General features: G+C 43.1%; 4 protein-coding genes across 4 annotated transcripts in view; all 4 read left to right on the forward strand.

Moving 5' to 3' along the window:
- The window catches only part of mettl4 (methyltransferase 4, N6-adenosine), a 133,919-nt gene that overhangs the window by 77,028 nt on the left and 42,831 nt on the right, over positions 1-14,060 (forward strand). The window lies entirely within an intron of this gene.
- Positions 1-14,060, forward strand: part of LOC308077664 (collectin-12-like) — a gene marked incomplete at its 5' end in the record, with an annotated part of 253,537 nt that overhangs the window by 24,208 nt on the left and 215,269 nt on the right. The window lies entirely within an intron of this gene.
- LOC308077543 (histo-blood group ABO system transferase 2-like) lies at positions 2,212-3,488 on the forward strand (the record flags this gene model as incomplete). Its single annotated transcript, XM_080418292.1, has 1 exon — positions 2,212-3,488. One exon carries the CDS (start codon positions 2,212-2,214, stop codon positions 3,322-3,324), a length of 1,113 nt encoding a protein of 370 aa, XP_080274418.1. The 3' UTR covers positions 3,325-3,488.
- On the forward strand, positions 5,678-7,549 carry LOC308077248 (beta-1,3-galactosyltransferase 2-like). Its single transcript, XM_080417868.1, has 2 exons — positions 5,678-7,247; positions 7,296-7,549. Exon 1 carries the CDS (start codon positions 5,845-5,847, stop codon positions 6,925-6,927), a length of 1,083 nt encoding a protein of 360 aa, XP_080273994.1. The 5' UTR covers positions 5,678-5,844; the 3' UTR covers positions 6,928-7,247; positions 7,296-7,549.

A 14,060-nucleotide genomic window follows, 5' to 3' on the forward strand; every position in this document is an offset into this window, starting at 1 on the left:
GTCCGCGCAGTCTGCCCGGAGGACTCAACCCGGCCGGGGATCTCCCTTTCAGGGGGACCCCGCCCCGGGCGCTGCCGTGCCCTCGCCGGGCGCACTTTCTCCGCGGCGCTGCGGCGCGACCGGCTCTGGGTCGGCCTGGAAGGGCTCGCGGCGAAGGTGGCTCAGGTTGTTCGCGCGCCTGAGCTTTACGGGGGGTCGCCAAAAGATGGCGGCCCCCCTCCGGACGCGCACTTCATGTTTGTGAACAACTTGGCGCCAAATGACTCGTAAACGACCTGATTCTGGGTCAGGGTCTCGTAAGTAGCAGAGCGGCTGTATGACCGCGATCTATTGAGAGTCAACCCTCGATCCAACCTTTTGTCCGGGACGCCGGGGCCGGCACGTGGCCCCCCGGCGTACCTGACGTTAAACTAGCAACCTTTTTCAGAGCGCGCCGCACTCCCAGGGGTGACGGCGCCTCCCGGGAACGGGGCAGATTCAGCGGGGAAAGAACACCCTGTTGAGCTTGACTCTGTTGAGGAGCAGGCTTGTCCCCGGCCCGGGGACGGAGGCTTCTCCCCGCCCGACTTAGCGTCCAAGGCGCTAAGTCCATGATAGTCCCATGGGCGCGCCAGGCCGTTTGTACCACCAGGTCCACGTGGTGCTTTGGCCGCGGCCTGCCACTCCACTTAACGCCCGCCGAGGGGTGCTTAAGAGTGGGTCCGCGGGACCGGCCGGTGTGCCGGGTCCAACGCGCTAAGTCCATAATAGTCCCATGGGCGCTCGTCGCCGTTTGTACCACCAGGTCCACGCGGTGCTTTGGCCGCGGCCTGCCACTTCACTTAACGCCCGCCGAGGGGTTCTTAAGAGTGGGTCCACGGGACCGCCTGGAGAGCCGGGTGTCCCCCGGAGGCGTGGGTCCCCCGGACTGGAGCGAGTACCCAGCTTCGAGGCTCCCTGGGCCGGGTCGAAGCCTCCCCGGGGGTCCCTGGCCGGAGAGGCCCGAGCCGACCGGCCGAGTGGCCAGGCTCGAGCCTCTGGAGCCGGGGACCCCCGGGGGTCCCCGGACTGGAGCGAGCACCCAGCTTGGGGGCTCCCTGGGCCGGGTCGAGGCCTCCCCGGGGTTCCCTGGGGGTCCCCAGCCGTGGGTCTGGAAAAAGGACAAAGTCCTGCGGTCGAAAAAGAGCAGATCCACAAGCCTGGATAGGCCTGTGGTGGCCGCGGGGCGCAATACCGCCGGAGTCCACAAGGCGGCGCCGTCCCCGGTCCCTGGTCCCCATCGGGGGTCCATGGACCACCTCCTACCCAGGGACGGTGGCTCCCGGGGCGGGTAGAGCGGGCGAGTGTGCACCCGGCACTGTGCCGTGAGGCACTGGGCTCCCTGGCCCTTGCCCTGTGTGAAGGGGAGAGCCAGGGAGAAGGGCCGACTGGTGCCATCTAGTAGGTAGGGACCATGCCCAGGAAGAGGCCTCTTCCTGGGGCAGCGATGGGCCACGGACCGTGGCCCATACAAACACATATTCCAATTTGATGCGCTAAATCAATATTTTTGCATAAAATGCCATAAAAAACGTTTTTTGTTTTGGGCATTTAAGGGTTAATGACTAAAAGATGGTTGGCCTCAAAGGGTTAATATGCATTCATCCAAAAGGAAACATGACCAGTTCCACTATTAGACTTAGTAGAAAGCAGATCTGATGCATTTGATTTGATTTCTGTGCATGTTCTATTTCACAATATCACAGTTTAAAGATTAAGTTGTTCTGGGAATGAAGGGGTTAATATTTAAAAGTTTACAAATATTAAATCTAATGCACTGTACACATCCACTTACATGGATACACACTGTAGAAAGCAAATTTTAAGCAATTAGATGAAGTATTTTGCATGAAATACCATAGAAGTCTATTTTGGGTGCATTTTTTGTGTTTTGGGCATTAAGGGGTTAATAATAAAAAATGCTCAAGGGATTTCACTGGGCACCCTCTTGAATCCTTAAGAGGGGACCCCCAGCAGCAAGAATCAGTTGAGAAAAAAACTTTAACCGACGAAACCACGTTAAGCCCCATGACTCCCGGACTACACTGTATATAAATGGTGAACACAATATGAGCCGCGTCGGAGAAGCAGAATTATTCAACTCTAATAATTTAGTAAGTAATTAACTTTTCGACTATCTCTAATAGGGCTTCTCAAGACTATTCGCCCTCAAGCTTTGACTAGAGATCCAGGATGGTCATGGCTCAAACTATCTGGTTCCGGCCAACAGTCAAAAGAACGGCCTTTTGTCTAATAGTCACGGGAATGTTGGCCGCCACGGTTATCCTAATCCACCTGTCTTCGAATTGGAGGAATGAGGACCAAATCCACCTGTCTACGAAGAATGAGGACCCGCCTCCGGCTCCGACAGTCCCGTTGGCCCGGCCGTGTCCGAGAGGAGCAATTGTGCCAGAATTCGCTAGGACAAATCTTCGCTACGACAAACCCAGTGCCTTGACTGGACGCACCGACGTTGTCGCGATGACGCCCTGGTTAGCTCCCATAGTATGGCAATCCACGTTCGAACCCACGCTGTTGGACGCCATCTACAAACCCTACAACATCACCGTAGCAGTCACCGTTTTTGCCGTTGGTGAATACATCCAATTCCTCAAGGATTTCCTGGAAACCGCAGAGAGCCACTTCTTCGTGGGATTTAAAGTCCATTATTACGTCTTCACGGATAGGCCAGAGCAAGTCCCCTCCGTTACGATGGCTGCAGGACGGGAGTTGTTTGTCAGGCCGGCGGCAAACTCAAAACGCTGGCAGGACATCGGAGCCGGCAGGTTCAAAATCATTGCCAATTTTATCGAAACGGATCTGCGCGATTGCACCGACTACATCTACTGTTTTGACGTTGATTCGAAGTTCCATGACCGCTGGGGAACTGAAGCTCTAGGTAAGCTGGTCGCCGTGTTGCACCATAATTTCTTCGCCCAAGAGCGCAGCCAGTTCATCTACGAACGCAGGCCGGTGTCTAAAGCGTTCATGTCCGCCGACGAGGGCGACTTCTACTACCCCGCGGGCGCGTACGGAGGGGAGCCGGAGTCCGTCCGTCACATGCTGTCGACGTGCAGCGACAACTTTGAGCTGGACGCCCAGCGGGGCATCGAGGCAGCGTGGCAGGAAGAGAGTCATATGAACGTCTACCTTTGGCTCCACAAACCCACCAAGATTCTGTCTCCAGAGTATCAGTGGCATGACTTCCACGCCAAAAAGCCACAGATCAAAATAATCAGGTTCTCTGGAGTCATCAAGGACTACCGTAAGGTACGGCCAGGATGGAGCGGCAACGCGGATTGGTAGGAAGAGAGTCATCACTGATGAAAAAAATAAAAAATCCCAGGCTATTCAACGTCATTTGAACGGCTAGATATAAATATATAGCCGTTCAAATGACGTTGAAACCACGTCTAAGCTTAGCCTAGACGTTGAAAAAACGTTCATTTTTAGACCTGTCATAAACCAGTTTTAGCACGTTCTTTAACCCGAAAAATGCTCAGTGGTTTAAACCCAAGCCCCCAGAACTATGTTAGAACATTGAAGCGGCCAAGCCTGGTGGTCAAATCTGAGAATATATATATATATATATGTATATATGCATATATTATATATATATATATATATATATATATATATATATATATATATATATATATATATGTAGAGAGTATACATTTTTCTGGGCCTAAAACAATAACAGAATGTATTTAATAAAATACATATTTATGGAAATTAACGTTGCGATGGGAACGATGTACAAAAACGAATTTCACCCACTTTTTTACCTTGTAAACCTGTGATGTGACAATAAAACTGATTCTGATTCTGATTCTGATTCTGATTCTGATTCTGATACATGCATTTCGAAAAAGACATTTATACAGTGGTGGAAAGTAACTAAGTACATGTAATCAATTACTGTACTATGCATTTTGAAAAATACATTTATACAGTGGTGGAAAGTAACTAAGTACTACTCCACTACATTTCAGAGGCAGATATTATACTTTTACTCCACTACAATTATTTGAGAACTAGTTACTTGTTACTTTGTATATTTTTGATTATTATTACAAGACCACTTCAGCCCTATTTAAACTTTGGAAATTTGAAAATAGCCGATCTACAAGCAAAAGATTTTTATATTTATACAAGACCACTTCAGCTCTATTTAAACTTTGGCAATTTGAAAATAGCCGATCTACAAGCAAAAGATTTTTATATTTATACAAGACCACTTCAGCCCTATTTAAACTTTGGCAATTTGAAAATAGCCGATCTACAAGCAAAAGATTTTTATATTTAATTACATTTTGATACCAGTACTTTTACTCAATTACATTTAGAATTCAGGACTTTTACTTTTGCTGAGTATTTCTACATTGCAGTATTGATACTTTTACTTAAGTAAAACATTTTAGTACTTTTTCCACCACTGCATTGATGGATGTATTTATAGGAATTAGCCTACGCCCTAACAGGTCGTTATTGAAATTGGCCTTTGATCCACATTCAATGGGCACTTAGCACATTTTCCATACACCCATGTTTAACCACTGTGATTAGACTGTAAACAGGTTTCAGATTTAAATTGGAATGCCAAAGATGGTAATCCCCTTTCTATAAATAATAATAGTAGCTTGTACAGGTGTAACATGTGGGCGGTTTATAACATATTTAACAATACAATACAGTGTGTGTGTGTGTGGGGGGGGGGGAATTTCGTCATTTTATAGGGTCAAGGCCACTTGGCCTCATGGTGTTTCTCATGGTGTTTTTTTTTCTCAATTTCTTTAGAGCACAAAGCCCAAATACCATTGAATATAATATATATGTATATATATATATATATATATATATATATATATATATATATATATATATATATCATGTTTGTTTGTTGTAAGTGAACTGTGTAATTGATTGTTGGTCACCTGTCTCTCCTCTGCAGTGCTGGCACTCCTCTAGTAGGTTAGGAGGGTCTGGTGCGGTATGTTTCAGCGGCGCCGACCCAAACAATGACCATCGTGTAATTGTGTGCACACTGAACTAAAATCCAATTAATTTGGTAACAAACACCTTAAAAGAGACTTTGCGCGTTAAGGCGTTTTGTTTGGATAAGACTTTGTTTGACTGTTTGAACACGAACATTGACTTTTATTTAGTGTTTATGATGAAGCCAAAGATGCTCATCAAATATGGTACAAAGCTAAAATGCTGAGTTTTGATGCTTTTATTAATGAAATGGACAGGTGGTTCTATGCTCAAAGTTACCCCGTTGACTTTTACAATGAGTCTCTGAGGAGGACGCAGGAGGAGCAGGCTCGGCAGGCCAAGGCCGCCAAGAAGAAGGCAGCAGCTGCACGACCTAAGAAGACCAGCCCTAGCAGCGCTGAGCTTGTCGTCAAGACCATGTCCGCCTCCAAAGAACCGAGCGGTGCGTCTCTAGCTGCGGGCAAGAAAGCTCTGGCTGCCGGTGTAGAGAAGGACGGGGCCGGCGCCATGATTGGTGTTACAATCAGCTCAATCAGCCCAGGCTGAATAGAGTGGTGAAAGAGCCACTCTCAAAAATGTGGAACGCCCTGCCAACAGTCGTAAAGGAATGTAATTCTTGTATAGCGTGTATAACTCACCTCCCCATACCCATACCTATCATAGGAGGGTACATTCACAACTAGCAGAATTAGATAGATCTCTAGACTAGAGAACTGCCGTCACATTACCTCCACGCTTTATGCAGCTGTGAGAAGCTGCTTGCGACTTCCCTGACCAATGTGACTGAGGTCCAAGTGGATTAAAGGTCCCACAGAGCCGCTGGACAGCATGCAGTGGAGGACACCCCACTGCCGTCCGCATATCGCTGGACTCCTGTATCTCCTCTTGCTCCTGGGGGTCATGGTCTTTCTGATCCATCGGCCGTGGTGGAGAGAGCTTCCCGTGGAACATTATAATAACATCGGATTCTGGCAAGATGCGGATGACTCCTCTCCTTGGGGGGAGGCAGGTCTGGAGAACTCTCTGTTAGCTAAAGCCATCCAAAGTAAAGAGGGCGGCCCAAGTGGCATGCTGTCCCCCGGGCCGTACTCCTACATCATTAACGAGGCAAACAAATGTCCAGAGGGGAAAGCACAACCATTCCTGGTGTTGCTGATAAGCACCCGTGTCTCTGAGGTAGAGGCACGGGACGCCATACGGCAGACGTGGGGCAATGAGAGCCTTGCTCCAGGCCTAGGAATCATCCGGCTGTTCCTGCTGGGGAAGATGAAAGGCGAGCTGGGGCGCCTACATCAGATGAACTTGGAGTCCGAGAGCCAGAGGCACCACGATATCATTCAGCAGGAGTTCTTCGATACCTACTACAACCTGACTATAAAGACACTGATGGGGATGAACTGGGTGGCCATGCATTGTCCACGGGCCAGATTTGTAATGAAAACTGACGGTGACATGTTTGTCAACACCAATTACCTCATCCACAAGCTGCTCAGACCCGAACTGAATCCTAATCCTAAGAACTACTACACAGGATGTATCTTGAGAGGCGACTCACCGATCCGAAACAAAAACGATAAGAATTACATTTCCCCAGAGCTGTACCCGGGTGATGAGTACCCCGCCTTCGGCTCCGGTTCGGGTTCCGTGTTCTCCGGAGACATGGCGGCGAAAATCTACCGAGCCTCTCTGAGCATTCGCCGCCTGCATTTGGAAGATGTGTATGTGGGGATCTGCCTGGCCGTGCTACGGATCGAGCCCACACCGCCGCCCAACGAGTTCCTGTTCAACCGCCGGCGAGTGCAATACTCCAGCTGCAAATACAGCAACCTCATCACGTCCCACGGGTTTCAACCCAGTGAGCTGCTCAAGTACTGGCACGACCTGCAGAACAACATCTGTATCAACGCCTAGGACTGGGGACAATAACTGCTTCACCGCGGTTATGATGTGTACCGTGGGCGCAATTATTAAAATTAGATTTGATTAAGATTATGATTTTTTGCTGGTAAGTTGCAGGAGCGGATATGGTGAGCTCACCATATACACAATAGTTGTTTAGTTAAAGCAGCACTGTGTAACTTTCCTCTTCTACCCTGGATTTCAACTGGTTTCATTCGCAAGTGCTGGATTTTTTTTACCATTGATTGAGCTAAAAGAGCCGGCCTGCTTGCTCAGGGTATACATTGAATCTTGACCATCAGGTCAAAATTCGTGTCAGATCTTGTGTTTAGGTAAGACATAACCTTTGACACAATCTAAATGTCTCAATAGAAGAGCAGGGAGACAAAATACAACCACCCCAATTATATAAGTTATGTTGTATTAACATACTAAACCATACAGATTGGACAAAATTAAAATGTATTCATTAAAAAAAATGTACCCAGTGAGGCTTTAATATCACTAGGGCTGGCCTAGTGATATTAAAGCAGTGAATGAAAGCAGCCTGTACCTGCAAGTTCTTGTTTGCTGATGAAACTGTTTGTTTTGTGAAAATGTGGTTCACTTTTTATTGCTCTAAATATGATGATATAAGAGAGGTATTATGTGGTGATTTCCTTGAGTTAGATGATAATGAAAGACTGTGTTATATGTTTTGTTAAAGGAGCTTTTGTTGTGTCAGATTTTATTTGTCAAGCTTGGGAGAAAAGACAAAACACTCTGTGTAATTCTGAGATGTAATTGAATGTATTATGTGAATATATTGTAAACATGCTGTAAGCTTAAAATGGTGTCTTATAAACCCAAGATGGTCTTATTGTGTGCAGGACACGGAAATACAATTATCTATCTATCTATCTAAAAATGACTCAGCAATCCTGGTCTCGGGCGAGGACAAAATACAAGTTGTGGAAGCTCTCAGATCTGAACCCAGTCAGATCCGTACTTGGCTTTCTGATAACAAACTGTCAATTACACCTTGGTAAGACAGAATCCATTATTTTTGGGTCCAAACATTCCCTTAGTAATGTAAATGCAAATGATTTCAAGGTCAGAGTTGACAATATAGTAATCTCAAGCAAAGAAGAGGTTACCTGTTTGGGCTGGACATTATTCTTGACAACAAACTTATAGGATCAAAAGTAAATAGAACACAAGTAAGACGCGCGAACGCGGTAAGCGAACGCAAAAAAAGAAAAAAAAGAATGAAAAAAAAATATTTAAAAAAAAGTAACCAATAAAAAAATATATTAAAAATAGAAAAAAATTCTGCGTTAAAAGGAGCATCTTAGAAAAATACAAATTCACAAAAAAAAAACTTTGAATGTTTTTGAACAATTCAACAAAGTGTTTGAAGTGCCTGTTTCACCCACTTCCGGGGGGCGGAGCCAAAATCCGAGGCCGAAGTATTTGTTCGTAGACCCCCACTTAGGGGGGGTAGAAAAAGTTTGGGAGCGATTCGGGCACTTTTCATTTAACATGGGGTTTCAATGGGGAGTTTTTAGGAGCCTTCTCCGGGGCGTGGCTTCCGGGGGAAGGGGCGGGCTTAAACGCAACCTTGACAGGTGTGTTCAGTTTTCAAAGACCTTTCATTTGATGTATGGTACGTCTATATTGGACATTTACTTGGCTGCACACAGGGCTGAGGATTGGAGCCACACATACTGCACCACACATACTGCACACAGAGACACAGAGAGATATGCACACAGAGACACAACCCAAGCAGGGTTACATAGTAAGCTCCACTTGGTCGGACGCGTTCGCAATTAACTAGAAAATGTGCTCCTCGGAGCACAAGTCTCCGCCAGCAGACTATAGCAATTATATTATCATAGCAATAACTAATGAGATACAGTAGAGTAAAATATATATACTGTAGTTAAATAAAAAGGTGTATGTTAAAGAAATATTTATTTAAAAAAAAATGATTTAAAAATCATATTTTGTCTTCTAATGTTTAAAAATATGTTTAAAAAAATGTTTAAAAAAATGTTTAAAAAAATGTTTAAAAAAATGTTTAAAAAAATGTTTAAAAAAAGATAGGATGAAAAAAAGAGATCCAAAAAATTATTTATTTATGTATTTCTTACAAAAATGTATATACTATGACGCATCTGATATATATCAATTATATTATAATAGCAATAACTAATGAGATACAGTAGGGTAAAATATATATCTTTTAGTTAAACAAAAAGTTCTAATACTTGTCTTCCAATGTTAAAAATAAAATAAGATGAAAAAAGAGATTAAAAAAAGATTAATATATTTACGTAATATTTACGTATTCCTTAAAATAGAACAGACAATAATATTAATTGTCAGAAATGTATTACTATATTACAAAAATATATATATACTATGACGCATCTTCTGAATGGTTTTCTGGTAATATCTTAATAACAGTCGTCTGTAATGTTGTTTCATTATTGTAATTGAGTGTCCACCAAAACGGCTTTTTGAAGTGACACACCTTTTTATTATAGGATTGTATTTCGTCATGCGTCCCTCTAGCCAATCAGAGACATTGATGTCAACATATTGACACGTATTAAGAGTTCGGCTTTGTTGTGGGATCATTTCAGCTCTAGTCCTCTTCTACGTTACAATTGTAGATGAGTATGCTTTCTTAGCTTTGGCCTTCTGCGCCTTTGCTTGACCAATGTTAGGTGTTCTCAGAGGGAAACACACACGCACAGACGGGTGACTTGGACTTACTGAAGGTACTGTTCCAATCAAGTCTGATTGATCCTGTTTTACCTCACTTCAAAAAGTAAGGGCTTTTTGAAGTGACACACCTATTTATAGAATTGTATTTCGTCACGCGTCCCTCTAGCCAATCAGAGGCATTGGTGTCAACAAATTGACACGTGTCACGTGGAGCTTGCCCAATGTTAGCTTGGCTAACAATGTTTGCTCACACAAAGCGAAAACATATTCTCCACCTTCGGCGGAGACAATAATTGCATAAAAGTGATCAAGCAGAATTTATCTTTTGTCGGAGCCCTCATTCAATGCCACTTTTACTATGTTTGCACCTCTTGGTTCTCCAACATCTCAATGTCACTAAAAACTAAGCTTCAGACCTCCCAAAACAAACTGATTCGACTACTTCTGGGGAATACCAAAACGCTCGCCTCAAAACACAGTCGCCCCGGGGCAAATCCGATGGTATTCACCTGGTATTCCTAAACGTAACCTCAGTAAAACTATGCCTAAACCCACCCAGCAAGCACAATGACGTCATAATGACGTTATGATGACGTCCCCCGGTGACGTTCAGGACTAGGCCAGATCACAGCCCATATGGGGATGATCTTTACGTCATTTCCAGGACGTCATCACCAGGACATCATACAATTCAATATTATATATTAAATAATCAGAAGACAAAGAATACTCAAAATGTTTTCAAGAACTAAAACCGATACATTAAAAAATTAATTAAAGCAGTTACAGTCTGGAATAAAAGTGTTGGAAACCATTGCCCTAAATTGACCCAAGGAAGGCAGTGATCTAATTTTTAGGGACTTCTGGAGCTCATTCCAAGAAATAATAATAGCACTAACAGAAAATGCTGCTTTGCCTAGCTCTGTATGAGCAAATGGAACCTTGAGCGTTAGGAAATCACTTGAGCGGGTCTGGTAGGAGCTAGGGTTCTGCTCCAACATACCACAAATATAAGGCGGGAGCATACCTGAGATGGCTTTAAAAATTAAGAGATACCAGTGCTTATAACGCCTCTCAGAGAGAGAGGATAAGCTAGCGTTCCCATAAAGTGTACAGTGATGGGTACCAAAACTGTCACCAGTTACCCATCTTAAGGCAGAGTTTTAGATCTCCTATTTTTGGCAAAGAGATTTGGTGTAGATGGAAAAAGCGGTCCAACAGTTGCAACTCAGGTCTGTTTCACCATGATTAGAGGGTTTAAAGTGGTTATAGTCATTTGTGAAAAATAAGCCCTAAATATGTATTTTATTAAAGACATTCTGTTATTGTTTTAGGCCCAGAAATATTTATACTCTACAAACGCATATATATATATATATATATATATATATATATATGCATATATGCATGTATATAATAATGTGTTCCGCCCTCAGATTCATCTTATGGAGGCCCTAGACGGGGACGTAACAATATAATATCCATTCCAAGTGTTATTAGCCTTTGGTCGTGAGGTTAAACTGTAAACAAACTTCTTATTCTCTTCATTACGCGTGAGAGTTGGCTATTTACTTTATAAATGTTTAATCGTGTGAGGGACTCACTTGCGCTGATCTACAATGGCTGCGGTTACATGGACATCATGTATTCATTCAGAATGAACTCATTCCGAATAGAGATTCATAATCTGTTCCACTCACCTGTTTACATGGAACCTGAATAAAAGTATTCCTCGTTTACATGACCCAAAGCATTCATTCGGAATATAACTTTTGACATGCACAAAGTGGTTCCCGCCTACGCCCGGGCATGGACCAGGGGCCGCCCGGCTCCACTACCCGGGGCGGAGCTTCCCCTGGACCCTGGTGGGCATGGGAGGAGGCAATAGCCCCCTTGTGCCTCCGCGGCGGAGGTCTGTCGGTCGTAGGCAGGCCGGGAAGCAATGCACCGACTCCTGGCCAGGCAGCGTTGTATGCAGTGCAAGCCTGCGTTCCTTTGTTATCGCCGTTTTAATGCGAAAGTAGCAGATCTACAAGTTTCTTTTTTTGTATTGGTACCAGACACAGTAAAACTTAGGCTAGCCTATACTACTTGTCACATTTCTCATGTAGGCTACCTTAATTTTATTTAATCCAAAAAAATGTTTCATCTGACTGAATAGATTCTTTTGATTATAAGTTCCCGTTTCATGTCAAGGACAGGTAAAGATTGTTCCTCCATCACAGGATCACACTAATGTTATTGCCACTATTTGTGGGATCGCTAAAGCGATCACACTAATGTTATCTTCACTATTTGTGGGATTGCTAAAGCGATCACACTAATGTTGTTATCTTCACTATTTGTGGGATCGCTAAAGCGATCACACTAATGTTATTGCCACTATTTATTCTATACCATACTTCCCCCCGTTTTTTGGCCCCTATCTAGTCCTTCATACTTTTAGCTACAAACTCCGTTCCAACTCTACAACGTTCGGCCTACTTATAGGATATATCGGATTATTAGACCCAAGCAACCGCTTATTAGACCCTAGCAACCACCTGTTTTACCCTAGCAACCACCTATTACACCCTAGCAACCGCCTATTAGACCCTAGCAACCGCCTATTAGACCCTAACAGTGTGTTCTGTAATTGTAATCAAGATCTACAAAGTAACTAGTAACCAAATGTCATTGTAGTGGAGTAAAAGTACAATATTTTCCTCTGAGATGTAGTGGAGTAGAAGTAAAAGTATTGAATATTGAAAATACTCCAGTAAAGTAAAAGTACCTCAAAGTTATACTTAAGAACAGTACTTAGTAAATGTACTTATAGTTAGTTTCCAACACTGGGGGGCAAATTAGCAGTCAGTCAGTGGCCTGGTGGTTAAGGCTGTAGGCCAATGTTATTGGGATCTGAGTTCGATTCCAGGATGAAGCAGCATTTGAAATTTAGCATTAGTGCAATTTAATGACTCTGTCATTTTAGATTTCTTTGGCTCAAACTCAAACTACAAGGTCATAGCGTGCCACACTATGACTTTTTGAAAAAGAATCTGAAAATGTATGCAAATCTTTTAATCTATATACACATTATAAAATTAAATCTTTGCTTTTGGGGGTCCCTGGAACAAGATATATTGAGATGGGGGGTCCTACTACTCCTTGGAAAGTCAGAGGTAAAAAAAAATGGCAGCTCCCAAAGCTGCTACTTTCTGAGATACTAGTCAACTAAAAGTAACATTTCAATAAAATGCATTATAAACTACTTTCCGGCACAATTATATTGTTTTGGAATGTGAAACAGAGTTAAATGAACACAGGAGATTATAATGTACTACGTAACTAACTAAGGACCCCAATTTAAACAAGCCATATGGCTTGCTTGGGTTTTTTAATCCTATTTAGTCGACCTTGTATTTGAACTGTACTTTCATGTGCTTTTTGTCTGCAAACTTCTAAATAAAGTCAAGGTTTCAGACAATGACATGCAAATTAATTTTAGCACCTTGGCCATGGGCTTTGTTTGTCTCACACAAACTTAGGCCATCACAATGGACCCCCCACCCCACCCCCAAACACACACACACACACACACACACACACACACACACACACACACACACACACACACGTCACAACGTCACATCGTGACGCGTTTTGAGCTTGTAGATTGGCTATTTTCAAACATTTTTGTACTTTTACTTTTGGTACTTTAAGTTTATTTTGATGCCAATACTTTTGTACTTTTACTCAAGTAACATTTTGAAGACAGGCCTTTTAGTTGTAACAGAGTGTTTTTATATTGTGGTATTGCTACTTTTAGGCTACTTAAGTAAAATGTCTGAGTACTTCTTCCACCATGTTCCATGAAACACAGTTATGTTTAAAGAAACAATTGCTTTTGAATTCATCCTAAGGACTCAGCATTATTTTCCATGTTTACAAAAAATAAAAATAATACTGTACTTTTAGTCCACTACAATTATTTGAAAACTTTGGTTACTAGTTAGTTTGTAGATTTTGATTATTATCACAAAACATACATTAACCACTTCAGCCCTATACACACACACACACACACACACACACACACACACACACACACACACACACACACACACACACACACACACACACACACACACACACACACACACACACACTTGTATTTTTGTTTTGACTACATTCAATTGCAGTTCGTTTCCATTCAGCCAGTGGCCTGGTGGTTAAAAGACAATTTTGTTTTTTTACAACCAAGGTTTATATTTTAGCTTGTAATTAAAGTAAATAAAAGATGAGTGTTATTATTATTTTCATTTACTGCTTACTGTTTTTGCAATTTTCGCGATATTTTTTACAGTGGGCGGGGGCATTCTGTCCAGTGGCTAAATATGCCTTTTTTACACAATAAAAAAGGTCCTGTGGTCTTTGATGGCCAGATGTGA

Source organism: Gymnoscopelus braueri (assembly GCF_963280865.1).
Source record: "Gymnoscopelus braueri genome assembly, chromosome: 21".
NCBI lineage: Eukaryota > Metazoa > Chordata > Actinopteri > Myctophiformes > Myctophidae > Gymnoscopelus > Gymnoscopelus braueri.

Excerpts from the sequence above, each read along its gene's own strand:
- LOC308077248 (XM_080417868.1), top strand. The coding sequence starts at position 5,845 with ATGCAGTGGAGGACACCCCACTGCCGTCCGCATATCGCTGGACTCCTG.